Source organism: Triturus cristatus, chromosome 10, assembly GCF_964204655.1.
Source record: "Triturus cristatus chromosome 10, aTriCri1.1, whole genome shotgun sequence".
Classification (NCBI taxonomy): domain Eukaryota; kingdom Metazoa; phylum Chordata; class Amphibia; order Caudata; family Salamandridae; genus Triturus; species Triturus cristatus.
This window is the reverse complement of record NC_140593.1, coordinates 589,113,480-589,128,728: the sequence shown is the minus strand read 5'-3', so window position 1 is coordinate 589,128,728 and position 15,249 is coordinate 589,113,480. Positions and strand designations below refer to the sequence as shown.

General features: G+C 43.8%; 1 protein-coding gene across 3 annotated transcripts in view; it reads right to left on the bottom strand.

The window, feature by feature from the left end:
* The window catches only part of SNX29 (sorting nexin 29), a 1,557,993-nt gene that overhangs the window by 677,893 nt on the left and 864,851 nt on the right, over positions 1–15,249 (bottom strand). For all 3 annotated transcript variants that reach the window (XM_085632108.1, XM_085632106.1, XM_085632107.1), the window contains exon 18: positions 8,614–8,695. In XM_085632108.1, coding sequence (XP_085488234.1) covers positions 8,614–8,695 — 82 coding nt within the window. The remainder of the gene's footprint in view (positions 1–8,613; positions 8,696–15,249) is intronic.

The window sequence follows — 15,249 nt, the reverse complement described above, 5'->3', positions numbered from 1 at the left end:
AAGCGCATGGTGAGAACTTAATTTTGTTTTGCTCAGAAGCGCATGGTGAGCACTGCGTGTGGCAGAGGGATCAGCGCAGGTCCGATACCCTGTTGGAGCCGGCGGGGAAAGCTACCCAGATCCCAGGTAGGAAGCGTGTGGTGAGTACTGACCTCAGGACCCAGAAACCATGCCAGAGCCTTAAGGGATTCACGGCTCCCTAGTACCTCCTTCTCCGGGGAGCGAGAAGGAGCCCCAGCATGGAAAAAGGAGGCATGGCTGGCCACGGCAGCTGAAGGGGGAGGTGGCCTCCACCCCAGCACTGCCCAGTTCAAGCCCCGCCCATCATCGGACACAGCCTCGCAGGCTACGGTGAGCTGAGAATTAAGGAAAGGAAAAGCCCAGGAAGCGTCCTGCCAAAGCGGTCCCCTTCCTCGAGAAAGCCAGGTCAGTTAAGCCAAGTGGGGGAGGGAATCCTCGATGCAGGTCCCGCTCGGCCACATCAATCAAAAATAACCATATGATCTTCCAAAACCAGGGCGGTGGCCTAAGACCAGAGAAACAGTAGGGGTTCTCAGGAAACCATTAGCACCACAGTGCTGCCTGCAAAAATTGCCCACCTCAATGTCCTATTTTTGGGATATGAGCTATCAAGTGAAGGGAAGAGCCTGACAGCTAATTTTTCAGAAAAATGTGTGCTGCTCCAACCACCAAAGACTCTGAAAGGTTTACAATCCATTTTAGGATTCGTAAATTTAGTCAGAACATACATTTTGGATTACGCAGAAAAGGTTAAACCTTTGTACGACCTAATGAGACCGGATTCTTCAGTCCAACATTGGACACAGGCGCACACAGAAATGATCCTTTCCGTACAAGCTGACATGATAGCTTCCAAATACTTACACACGTGTAAATAGCACTAATTTGGTGATCCGTGTAGTCAGGGGTCAATCAGGGTACACTTCGCTCACATCAATGAAGGCAAAACGGTACCCATAGCATACAAATCACATTTGTACACAAACAATGAAATGAGTTTTGAATCCACAGAAAAAATATTGACAGCAGTACAAACTGCTGTAGTGAGATAAAGAGCACTAACACAGGGGAAACGCATAATTGTCGTGACTCCAGTACCAACCTTAGAGGCTGTTACCAAAGCAAGCGTTCCAAAATGCAAAAGCACGGCATCCGCGATAGATACAATGGGCTAATTCCATCACTGCAACAGATGTAGACTGCAAATTTGATTCTACGTTAAAAACACAAGCATTCCTGCAGTGCGAACGAGAATATCTTATCCCGAATGAAATAATGTCTCTAGATCAGTATGAATACATCATTTATACTGATGGATCTGCCCAGCCTGCCATAGGAAGTAAACAGCAATGCAGCGCAGCATGTTCGATTGTGAAGGGACGTATGCAGGACAGCAATCTAAATAGGAGGTAATTTTTAAATATTCACATTCCTTACTATGCTTTATAATTTGTCATATCTGACTTAGCCTTAATGTGAATGATCCTTTGAGCTGTTGGGCTAAGTTCATTAATTACACTGCTGCATCTGCTATCACAACAAAGGGCACGATAGACAACAGACACATTCTCGGAGGATTACCCATCTCCTATTGGATGAAGGGATGGGACCCTAATCATCATAGCCATCATCCAGCAGTGGGTCTCTTGAAAGAGTTTTGGAGGGTACAGATAGGCCAGGGTAACTGGAGAAGGATAATGGCTAAGAGGGAGAAATTTCTTACTTTTGGATGGAGATGCCATTTTGCATCCTACCTTGAATGCAGCACAGGGGCGAGATGGGCAGTGGGCCTGTTTATTTTAGTGAACATACAGGGTAGAGGGATGATGCAGCATCACTAGTACCCCACCAAGCACAGGAAGCTCCATCTCGCCTGTACTGTGGCCTCTCTCCAGAACTCATCACACAAGCTACCTGACTCCTTCCCAAGACCAATGGAGGGTAGATCAGCTGGGGCCACTGAAGAAGGAGATCCCCTGGATTTTTTGTTGTGCCTCAAGAGTGGGCTCGAAGATTTTTGGTTTACACGCACTCTGACAGCAATTGGTGCAAGCCCTAGGAGGCCGAGGAATGCAGTCCATTAAGGTGATCTGCCATGTACGACCTGAAGGTGCTGCTGAGGAACAGCCTATGCCAGGAGACCACTGTTGGACAAGAAGGCGAATTCAGGCTCATGTACCTAAACAGCTGATAAGGCGGAGCAAGCAATAGTGCCCATAAGTTGCTGGAAATTATGGGAGCCAGGGAAGGTGGCTGTGGTGCAGGAGACCACACTTAGTAGCAGGTCACCATCAAACCTGTCAGAGATGGTGCATCAGGTACCAAAATATCACCATTAATGTGTGCCTGCTCATGAGTGGCTTTGGGATAACTGCAACAGGTGTGCAGGATCTACAGCTCCCGTTACCAACATAATGGGGCCTATTTACAAGGGTGATCTTACATGTTCAGATTTACGAGTAGTAAATGTACTCTCACCACTTTTAAGTAACTTTACTACTTTGGGCAATTCACAAAATCCAACTGTATTGTTACTCAAAAGTGTAGACTTACATGTGTGTGAAGTTACTAATTGGTAAATTAAATCAAATTACTTCAACTTGTTATAACTGTAATACATTTAATATGTAAACGAATCTAAAAAGAAAACATTTACTATTTTATTTTAAAATATTGTAATAATATTTTAATAATCCTTTTTGAAATTAGACATTAAAGTAGCTTTAATTTTCAATAAAATATAATTACACTACTTTTAGCAAATTCTATAAATTACTTTAATAATTTTTAATACATAATACAGAATACAAATATTTTTTTACCTTAGGTGGGTATATTTCTTTATTTACATTTCAGAAAAATAACGTTAATTTAATTTATTTAAATTAATCAAATATTTAAAAATTAATTCAATAGTGCTGTAGCATTTTTTTGTCCTATATTTAAAATAAATACATACTTTTAGTTTACATTAATGTTACACATAAAAATTAATTCACTCGTTTTTTTCCAAACTTAATTTATTTTTTTAATTTTCTCTAGGCCTTACCGTATTAAAGTATAAAGAAAAGTAAAAAAGATTATTAGGCTAGAAAAAAATAAAAGTTGTTTGTGAATTGTATTTTGCAGTATGTAGGTAATTTGACTCCGTTAGTCGCCAGGGACTGTGGAGAATCATGTTTAAATTAGTCTTTCCAGACCGATTCATACTAATGGTAAAGCAACTGACAGTGTTATGGCTTGTGTCCTGGATGATGGTGAAATATCTGAGGCCTTCCCAGTCACCAACGACATCAAGCAATTGTGTGTTCCAGCATCCAGGCTGTTCAGCATGATTTTCTCTGCCACTCTGACCAATGTCTTCCAGCACTGCGCTGAAGAAGTAGGCCTAAAGTACAGAAATGACAGGAAACTTCAATTTGAAGTGACTGAATGTCATCACCAAGGTGAAGGAAACTGTGCTTCAAGACTTTCTCTTTGCCGATGATTGTGCTCTGAATGCTAGTGCAGAACCAGAAATGCAAGCGAGTATGGACACATTTTCATCTGTATGCAGCAACTTTGATCTCGCCATCAACTTCAAGAAGACTATGGTCATGCACTAGCCAGCTCTCCACACTCCATACACAGAACCATTAATCACTGTAAATGGACAGAGACTCCACGCAGAGGACCACTTCACGTAACCGGAAAGTACCCCTTCCCGAGGAGTGTCAATCAATGCTAAAGTAAACTGTAGAATTGTGAAAGCCAGCTCTGCCTTCGACAGATTGTGCTCCAACGTTCGTGAACGTCATGGGATCAGCCTACCAATGAGGCTAAAGGCCTACCAAGCATCGTTGCTTACAACTCTGCCTTACGCCTGCAAGACATGGACTGTCTACCAGGGTCCTGCACAATGGTTCAATCACTTTCACATGTCCTGTCTGCGCAAGCTTCTGAAAATCGGATGGCAGAAAAAAGTGCTGGATACTAAAGTCCTTTCCAATACAAGTCTTCTAAGTTCATACTTTGCTGATGGAAGCCCATACCAGATGGGATAGGCATGTTGTCAGAATGTCAGATGAGAGCATTCCCAAACAGCTTTTCTGCTGAGAACCACGCTGGGAAAGCATCCCATGAAGGTCAAAAGAAGTGGTTTGAGGGCATGCTTGAGGCCTCCCTGAGATCCCTTGAGATCAACACTGCCACCTGAGAAACCCTCAGACTGAACCGTCCAGCATGGAGCAGCCTCATTCACAAAGGCTGACAAACCAGGTGTACTGCTGAGGGTCAAAGAAAGCATGAGCTGCGCATGTCCAGAGCTGTCTGCACATCACCAACAGTGTCACTGCATGTCTGCCTGGCGTGTGACAGGACATTCCAAACCTGAATCAGACTACTCAGTCATCTTCAGATGCACAGAGCCCAGTTAACCAATCAATGAGATGTTGATGTCTTCATCAACAACAATGGATGAACATCATGTAAGTAGTACTACTGTAGCACTACTTTACATACTACAAAATGAAGGATGGGAATAGCCCCCGAAATCTCTAGCAAGATTATGCTACAACAGAAAATTGCCTGATTTTCATGAAGTTCCTCTGGGGGATAGTGGTGTGATCCTGCATCTGATCAAACCAAATCCCATTAGTGGCAAGGGCAACAGAGCAGATCATCCCTCTTCGCCTGTGTAAAGAGAGGTCCTCCTCTTAATAGCAGCTCATCACCAGGTCCCCATACGCAAAAAGAGAGGAAACAGATGGTCCACCCCCTCCCACCACCACCCAGGAAAAGAAAGTGGCAGGTGGTGAGGAAGTCAGGATTGTTAGGGTCACTGGAGCCCACTACACAGTCCACAGTGTATCTTCAGGCACGAGGGACTACTATGTGGGTGACACAAAGTGGGAAGGAACACTTGCACTGGAAAAAAGTACTTGCCCACTGGGGCACAAGGTCCATAAGCCACTGCACAGGGAAAAATTAAGTTACATATTCAAAGGCTGGTGTTTATGAGGGACTTGAGCACTCATGCCAAATCCATACTTTTTGCAAGGCACTGGTTTGCAATCACACGCCCCCGTGAAGGGAATGATCTGTGACACTAAGTCACACATATGTGGGGGGGGGAGAAAAATGGATGCCCAGGACACCAATAGCAAGCAAGAGCAGAATGGCATGAGTTTGGAAGACCCTAGGGAAAGCTGACCTTTTGCATTCCATGGCCAGGAGTGATTGCTGGGCAACCATGTAAGGCCTATGTTCTTCATGCTGAAAGGTACTGTAAAAAAGGCAAAATGACTTTCTTTTTAATTAAGAAAAGTAATATTAAAAGCCTTTCTATTTATCTAGAAAATGCATCTGGTCTATTTATCTTTCTATTTATCTGTGACAAAGTCAGGAGGCATTACTTTCAAATAGGGAAAGGCACATATATACCACATGGCACAGGCTAAATTTAGGGGGCTAATTGCCTTTCATCACATTTCTTTAGGCTTCAGGATTTGCACCCTGGTTATTCAGCTGAATATTTGAAAATATTTATATTTTTCTATTTAGTATTTAGTTGCGTGTGCATTAAAGTAAAGCACTGACTAGACACTGATGGATTGGGTTTTATTGTGTGTGCTGCTGAGTTCTGGGTGTCAAGCCCACAGTATCTCCTGGAGTCAGTCTTCGATTGCTCTGCCTAGTTATCCTGAGATTCGAATGCTAAACGCACTTACTATGACGACATAGTCTAAACGACAGTAGGAGAGTCCGCAGAACGAAGGCCGCAAGATACGATAGATGTAAGAACTTAATTGACATAATAGGGTCCCAGTAACAGTGTGCATTGGACGACTTGCAAAGACATGTTCCTGAGGAGATAGCACTACTAGTACTGCGGTCCTGAAATCTGATGGAGGTATTTTATCATTCAGTTACCTGCAGTCTTTAGGTTTTTAGTTTTCTCAGTAAATGAAGTTGAAAAGAACTTCATGCATGCACCAAGAGTGGAGCATAGATTAAAAACACTTTCTTTGTGCTGAAGTATTTCCTTTCTGCGGTCTCTGATGTTCTGCTTGTTGTTTCTTCACTTACAACGCTTGTTGAGCATTCAGTTACCTGCAGTCTTCAGGTTTTTAGTTTTCTCAGTAAATGAAGTTGAAAAGAGGCCGTTTTTGACAGATTGGCAATGTGTTCCTTCAAGTTTAGATTTTTATCAATTATAAACCAAAGAATTCAGTCATGTGGAACTAGGGAGGCAGAGATCCACATGGGAGCCATGAGCCATTCTTGAACTATGGGAGTAAAACAGACACTGCAGTTGGGCATAGTTTTAAGAAAAGCAATGCGTATGACTAATTTATTTATCGTGCTGTATTTACAACCTGGCTCTCCTGGCTAGATTAGATACCATTCTGCATCATCTGAACATTGATTTAAGAATATGTTTTGTCCCATGGCAAAGAACCAAGAGGTTCCATTTACAAGCCAATTTGATGAGGAGAAATAATTGCGCCCTGTACAATGCCACATTTTAATGGCAGTGTAGGAGATTTGTAGGAGCCCAATTTAACAAACTAAGATCCTGCAGACATAAAAGATCAGAATCGTTTAGAAGCATTCCATCAATACCCATTCTGGATGACAGAAAGTCTAAACGAGTGTTGTGATTGATAGCACCGCCAAGAGATCAAGGAGAATCTGGAGATCATCCAGAATTCCAAGTGCTGTGTCATGTATTTGAAGGGTAGCTTTCTCCAAGATACCTCCGGGGGTGGAATCATGATTTACATGTTTTCATAGATCATTCTTGGAAATGTGATTGCCAATCTGAGGAGCGATTGCTTTCTCAATGATCTTGCTTTGGAGTTAAGTATTCATCTTCTATATAAAAGAGCTGCAACCTAGGATCTCGCAAAAACAATAGGGAAAATAGACAAAAACTCCCAGGACTAAATCAAGGTCTATACTAAATAGATATGTTCTCTTCATTATTTCCTTATTGTATGTGGTAGATGGCATAAACTGCGCTTCGACAGGAACCTCGCAGCGATACATGTAATGAAAAGATAGAAGACTACATGGTTCTAAATTGCTGGATCTATTATTCTCTGTCTCTATGGATATACGTAAAGCAATGCCTATTGTACTAGTGAGACAGATCTAACGAAATAAGTATATAGTTATCTGTTTACACCAGTCCATCTATTCATACTTTTGCAGTGCATTTGTGGCTCCCTGTGTCTGTATAACTTGTTTAAACACCACAGGCTGCACCCAGACTTCTAGATATACAGGATATCACTATTATATTTCATGCGAGGTTTCTGTCTTTATGTTTACATTTTATTATTGGTATGTTGAGTATGACAAATGTATGGATGTTAGTACGGTATGATTGAGTTGATGGAAGAATGTTGTACATATTATTGATAGGATCATTTTTTTAGATGTTTCTTTGCCGTGATTCACTGAGACTGGGGGACATCCTACAAATCACATCATTGTACTCTGTGGTTGTTAACATGAAAAAATATGCACAGGGTTATTTAATTTAATTTGCTTTATTACCCAGTTTGAATACTCCTATTGAGTCTTTAAAATACTCATCTATTATTTGAATTTGAATAAAATATATATATATATTTACTAGGTATACTGTATTCTGATATTTTCTTGTTTCTTTCAGGTGTTTGAGCCCACCCCAGCCCTATTCCCTGCCTGTCATATTTGCGTTGTTATTGAGAGACGTTGAGCGCTCCGTTTATCTAGTAGTCAGGTGGCACACTTTCCCTTTTCCTGTAGGGTTGTTGCGTCTTATAAACTGCGCTGGTGCCAGGAAATTTTACACCAGCTCTAGGCTCTTGACCACCGGTGCCAGGAATTTTTGAACTGACAATTACCCTGATGGATAGTGCAAAGCAACTTTTTGCACAGACTGGCTAGTGCAAAAGTAGTATGTTGTAACAAGTAGCTGAGGAAAATGTTAGTCCAACACAGGCATAAAATGGCAAGGTACCTGTAAAAAAGTATCAAACCAGTGCAAAAATGGCTATTAGTGAAGCATTTTATACAGACCCAAAGAAATCCCCAAAGATGTAGTTCTAGGATAGTCAAGCATGTTTTTACATTTCTGAAAACAATTTATCAGTGCTGTGCAGGATTATGGGACATTTAATACAGGCAGATAACTTAACATACAATGTTACTTTAACTGCAAATTGTTGCTAATTCCAATGTTTCTTATACGGTTTTTAATTAATTTTGTACATAAACATGAACACATATCGCTCCATGCATGTTACAAGATCAACGTTGGTAGAAAGGTAATTTATGGACGTGACTGTTGGGGGACTCCTCTATCCCCCCCTCCCCCCGACTCCCTGAGATGTAAGTATCATGTTAGTGTCAAGGAAGGGGTCCCCAATGATTATGTTATTACGAACAATTTTCATTTAAAATAACATGCAGTGAAAAATATCCATCAATTAAATGCCACATGTGCATCAATCCAGTACAATATTATAAATGCAACCATATATACTGCCATGATTGAGTAACTTGTGTATGGCATCAAAAGCTTTGTCCATGACAAATTCCACAAAGACAACATTTTCCTACCTGATAGACATGGAAGGCGTTGGTAGTTTTGCCTCTTAAAAAAACAGAGGGAATCCAAACATTAATAAGGGCACGATGTGATCTGGAAAAGAAAAAAATGAATATTATGAGATCGACCAACAACTACATGAAAAATGAATTAAAATGTCAGTATTCATTTAAAAAAGCTATGATTGGAAAATCAACAATGACAGAATTTCAAATTACTGATATGTACAGAAAACAGTCCACTGCATTACTGTTAGTTTAATTGCTCCTATTACAATATCAAACATGTCGTATCTGAACGCTGAGAGTGGGACAACGAGAATACACCCAGGGGAAGAACCCACTGCTTACCTCTAAAGATAGTTCAGCAGCATTAGGACCATTCGTAGACTCTGAAGCTCTTCAAATATAAAATGCTGAGAATCCCCATGGAAAAAGAAAGCATGTAAGATAGTACTAGTCAGATGCAGAGTTTGGCGATGGGTTACCCTATCACAAACGTGACAGATATCCCATCCGCCTTACTGTAAGTGCATTATATGGAGGGTGCCCTGTTTTCAGTTTCTATTTGTTGTGAATTTCGGTGGGGTATTTTCAATGCTCTCCAGTCTTTTGAAAAGTTGGGGAAAATAGTGGTTATCATTTGCGCTTTTTTATGCTATTAAATAATCATTGATTAGGTGTTCTTCTGTTGCTTACAGAGAATGCTTCTTTTATTACTGCTTACTTTCTTCACGAGCCAAAAGTGCATCATGGATTAAAACACTTTCTTTGTGCTGAAGTCTTTCCTATCTGCGGTCTCTGATGTTCTGCTTGCTTTTTTGTAACTTACAACGCTTGTTGAGCATTCAGCTGCCTGCAGTTTCATATCAGAGAGGAGAATAATGTGTCTTTTCTCCTTTTATCTGAAAGCAATCTGCATTCACAGTTGTATTTTCGCTATATGCTCACAGCATTCTGAGCAGCTTGGAACTTCGATGAAGGTGCAAGTCACGTGTTCCCTGCTGCTGCTGTATATTGTCACAAGGCCAGTCCTGGGGTCTGTTGCCTGTGGCTGCCAGGCTTCTTCAATGCCAAAAATGAAAAGAGCTTGAGTGTAACCATCCATCGCCCCATTCACACAGTGGACGGTTTAAAAATCATTCCCTACACAACTACGATGGTGGGTTGCCTCAGCTAAGACCAGCATACGATGCACCCTCTGGTTCCTGCAGAATAACAAACATTGCACAACAGTCTAATCTGAAGCCTGAGAGCAGTTCCAAGGCCTGCTGAAACTGGGTTTGCAGGTTAAAAAGAACTTGTCACTTCAGGATTCAAACTTTGTGCTACAATCAAGCCTTGTGCTAAATCTGCTGAGTGCGAAAGTCAATTTCAAATTAGTAAAAAATGTGAATGAATGAGAGAAAATACGGCATGCAAAATGACATTCATAAGTAGTTTGTAGACCCAATTAAAACAATTCTGTGTACCTGGTATTACAAAACTGCATTTTATTGACTTTTTCCTTTCTGAATTCAAACTCAAATATTTACTTAAAAGCATTCATTATTCGTATTTTCAGTGTTTTGTCATCATTAAATGTCAAATTTGCAAATTGCAGATATACAAAAAAGAAATCAGTGTCTTTGAAAACCATGTCAGCTGATTGGAGCATTGATAGGGTTTTCTCAGTAAGAGTTTAAAACGATTTAGGGAAAACTTAATTATTTGCTATGGCACTTGTAATAAATCAGACGGGATATCCATCATGTTTGTGTCGGCCTGTCAAACTCTAAATCAGGCCCAATGTCTTTAAAGAGCAATCTCTTAAAAAGGCTCTTTCTCGGGTAAGTTCAGCTCAGTTTTACCCACACTTCCCTGTCCTGCAGTAATGCCTGCCAAAGTCACCTTCCTTCATCAGACTCTGTAGCATGCAAAAACAAACATGCAATAACCAATAAGACACGATCACCACCTCTGCTTCCAGGGCGTGACTTGTCTCCTGGATTCCAAGGGTGAGTGGTGATTGACTCCTGTGTGTGGCGCAATGTTAGAATTTAGTTTAATAATCTGTCCAAAGTGATTACTCCCCACCCCAGGCTCCTTCAAAATCATCTCTTTTTCTAATTTGCACTTCAGCTATGAGAGTTACCACTCTTGGGTCTCAGAGTCAACTTGTAGCTAGTAAGTCTAGTTGTAAATACTGTAGTTGCTGCTGGTATCCCTGCTGAAGTAGTTGGAAAGGACGATGCTCTAAGCATGTGGCTATGGCCCGTTTAGGTTGAGTGAGCCTGCCGCTTGACCTCAACACCTTGATGCACATTTAGTGAACATTGTCACAAGGGTTTGCGGTTCGTGTCTATTAGAATACACTGCAATGCTTTGTCCACTTCTTTTTTTAAGCAAGTAAATGGCAGGTCCACGACCACTGTCTTCTCGTGGCAGAACCCTGAGAACTTCAGCCATTAGTGGCCTGCCCAGGGTTTGTTTGCGGCATATGTGGTTCCATCATGAACCCACCAGTTCAACAGATGTTTCCATGACATGTTTAGATGGCATTCTCATTTCTGCCATGACTGCTTCATCTTGTTTGCCGTGGATTAGGAACAGAAGGAGTCTGCCTTCTTCTCCCATTACTCTCAATCAAATCCCATCAGAACAAGTGCATTGGCAACTCTGATGTTATGTGATGCTGTTCCTGAAATCTCTCTATCATTGCCTTTCAGGCAGCAGGTGTCTTTTTTCTGAGTTAACCAACAATGCAGTTAGAGGGCACAATGAAATCTGAGGGGGCTGCTCTCTATACTGAATCAGGCTTGACTGTAAAATTGTGGATGAGGAGTCTGGAGTTTTGCACTTTATGTTCTAGAGAAGAGGAATGGCTGGGACAGATTCAGGTTTCTTGAAGAGATTTTTCTTGTTTTTCAAATGTGGTCTAAAAGATGAGGCAACACTGACAACTTTCCAGACATTTTTTGCCAGGACAAAGTGTAATTGCGGGTCCTGTGTCTTCGGCGGCATGTTAAGCCCAAATTTAGAAAACAAACCCCACAACGAACAAGTTACTTACTGTCAGACCTGGCATGCTTGGCGTGGTTTCCCCCTTTTTGCCTCTGCCTTCTGTATTTTTTGCCATGGGCTGGAGTTCGTTTGCTGGTCTACATGCTTTGGGCACTTTGCCACTGCTGATCAGTGCCAAAGTGCATGTGCTCCCTATGTGAATTGTGTTTATGGATTGGTTTTTCCATGATTGTCTTATTTGACTTACTACTAGGCCACTAGTACAGTGCAATGTGTGTGCCCAGGGCCGGTAAGTCAAATGCTGCTAGTGGGCCTGCAGCACTGATTGTGCCACCCACGCAAGTAGCCTTTTAAAAGGGTCTCAGACCTACCACTGCAGTGTCTGAGCGCAGTTTCAACTACCCTGTCAACCTAGAAAGTGCACCCACGTGGAAGGCCCTAACCTTCCCTTTTATTCCATGAGTCACCCCTAAGCTAGGCCCAAGGTACCCCTGCGGGCTGGGTGAAGTGTACGTAAAAGGTAGGACATGTACTGGTGTGTGTGACAAGTCCTGATGAACAAGTTACTTACCTTCGGTAACGCTTTTTCTGGTGGATACAGTATCTGCCTGTGGATTCCTCACCTTGTGAATATCCCCTGCGCCAGCATTCCACGGAACTTTTCTTCCCCAGCATTCCACGTCGACGTGGGCGACGTCACAATACATCGGCTCCGCACGCGACTCCGTGCGACGTCATCGGAGCCATAAGAAGCCCACGTCGGCGTGATGACGTCAGTTCCACCCATTTTTTCCGTGCCTTCGAGGCGAACAGGTGAACCAACGACCATCCCAAGTATACACAGTATATAGAAAAACCAATACATATACATAGCATACAAAACAAAGGAATGCTAATCAAACAAGCATTACCTACAAATGTACAAGAGAAAATATAAGCATTTCAAACAAGACCAATTTCATGGTATACAAAAGGTGGACAACGGGGAGGCGGGTGGGTTGGTGAGGAATCCACAGGCAGATACTGTATCCACCAGAAAAAGCGTTACCGAAGGTAAGTAACTTGTTCTTCTGATGGATACATCTGCCAGTGGATTCCTCACCTTGTGAATAGATTCCCACAGCAGCCCCCACTCCCGGAGGAGGGTGTCCACCTTCCTATACCAGAAAGTCTTGCAAGACAGAGCGCGCGAAGTGGCCCTCCCTCCTCATCTCAGAGTCCAAGCAATAATGCTTTGCGAAAGTATGGAGGGAGGCCCAAGTCGCGGCCTTACAAATATCTGCCACAGGAACACCCCGGGCCAGAGCAGATGTTGAAGACTTAGCTCTAGTAGAGTGAGCACGAATACCCTCAGGAGGAGTCTTACCAGCCAAGGCGTAGCAGATCTTGATGGTCAGTATAATCCACCTTGACAGCGTGCGCTTGTGCACCGCTCTACCTTTAGAACGACCAACGTAGCCAATAAAAAGCTGGTCATCAACACGAAAGTCCTTGGTCCTGTCCAAATAAAAACTCATAGCCCTCTTCGGGTCAAGGCGATGGAGTCTTTCTTCTTCTTTGGAAGGATGAGGGGGTGGATAAAAAACAGGGAGGGTAATAGACTGCCCCAAATGGAAAGGAGTAACAACTTTTGGCAGGAAAGCAGCCCTGGTCCTGAGAACCATCCTTTCAGCATGTAAGGTAAGAAAAGGAGGTTTGGAACTAAGAGCTTGAAGCTCACTTACCCTCCTTGCCGAGGTTATGGCTACAAGAAAGACCACCTTAAAGGACAACAGCCTCAAAGGACAATTATGAAGAGGCTCAAATGGGGACCCCATTAAAAAGGTTAAGACAAGATTAAGGTCCCACTGAGGCATTACAAATGGAGTGGGAGGAAACATGTTTGTAAGGCCCTTGATGAACCTCAGAACAACCGGAGATTTAAATAACGAAGGTTGATCTGGAAGGCACAGAAATGCCGATAAGGCCGAAAGGTAGCCCTTAACCGTGGCCACCGCACAGCCCTGCTGAGCCAAGGAAAGAGCAAACTGAAGCACATCAGAAAGATGAGCCTTTAAAGGGTCAATGGACCTCTCTCCACACCACTTTACAAACTTAGACCACCTGTAGGAGTATATGGACTTGGTGGAGTGTCGCCTGGCCGATAAAATAACGTCCACCACATCAGGTGGGAGAGAGAAGGAACTCAGGTTGCCCCGTTCAATCTCCAGGCATGAAGGTGTAAGCTCTGGAGGTGGGGGTGTAGAACCTGCCCCTCCGACTGCGAGAGCAGGTCTGCCCTCAGAGGGAGACGGAGCGGAGGGCACGAGGAGAGGTGGAGAAGATCTGTGTACCACACCCTCCTTGGCCAGTCCGGGGCGACCAATATGACTTGGGCCCGGTCTTGGCGAATCTTCCTCAGAACCCGAGGAATCAAGGGTATGGGAGGAAACGCGTAAAGGAGTCGTGAGCTCCAACTCAACTGAAACGCGTCCCCCAACGCCCCCTGCATCGGATACTGGAGACTGCAGAATGACGGGCAGTGCGTGTTCTCTCGGGTGGCAAACAGGTCCACCCAAGGAGTCCCCCACGTCCGAAAGACGTGACGAACCACCTCCGGATGGAGCCTCCACTCGTGGTCGGCGGAGAACTGCCGACTGAGACTGTCCGCACGCACGTTCAGCACCCCAGCCAGATGATTTGCCATCAGACAAATCCGATGGTCCTGAGCCCAGGACCACAGCCGCAGGGCCTCTCTGCAGAGACAAAGAGACCCTACCCCTCCCTGTTTGTTTATATACCACATCGCGGTCGTGTTGTCCGTCAGGACTTGAACTGACTGACCGCGAAGGGAAGGGAGAAAGGCCTTGAGTGCCAAACGAATCGCCCGCAATTCCAGAAGGTTGATATGAAACAACCTCTCCTCTGGAGACCAAAGACCCTTGATCTCCAGATCCCCCAGATGAGCCCCCCACCCTAGGGTGGAGGCATCCGTTATCACTGTGGCCACCGATGGAGGTAGATGGAAAGGCTTTCCTTGGGACAGATTGCCCTCCACGCTCCACCAAGACAGATCCGCTGCAGCTTCTCCGGAGATCTTGATCGACTCCCCGAGATCCCCGTTGTGCTGATACCACTGCTTGCGGAGGCACCACTGGAGCGCCCTCATGTGCCAGCGTGCATGGTTGACCAACAGAATGCAGGAAGCGAATAGACCGAGCAGGCGAAGGACCTTCAGAACTGGAACAACCGCTCCACTGTGGAATAAAGGGACCATCTCCTGAATGTCGAGAATCCTTTGAGGAGGAGGGAATGCTCGACACACAGTAGTGTCCAGTACTGCCCCTATAAACAGGTTGCGTTGAGAGGGCACCAGGTGAGACTTGGGCACATTGATCGAAAAACCCAAGTCGAATAACAGCTGAGTTGTCACCTGCAGATGACGCTGCACCATCTCTGGGGACTCTGCCTTCAGAAGCCAGTCGTCCAGGTAGGGGAAAACCGGAATCCCCGACCTCCTGAGATGAGCAGCCACCACTGCCATCACCTTTGTGAAGACTCGAGGTGCAGTAGTAAGACCAAACGGGAGGACCGCAAACTGATAATGCTGCGACCCAACCGTAAAACGGAGATACTTCCTGTGCGACTTCAGGATTGGGACATGGA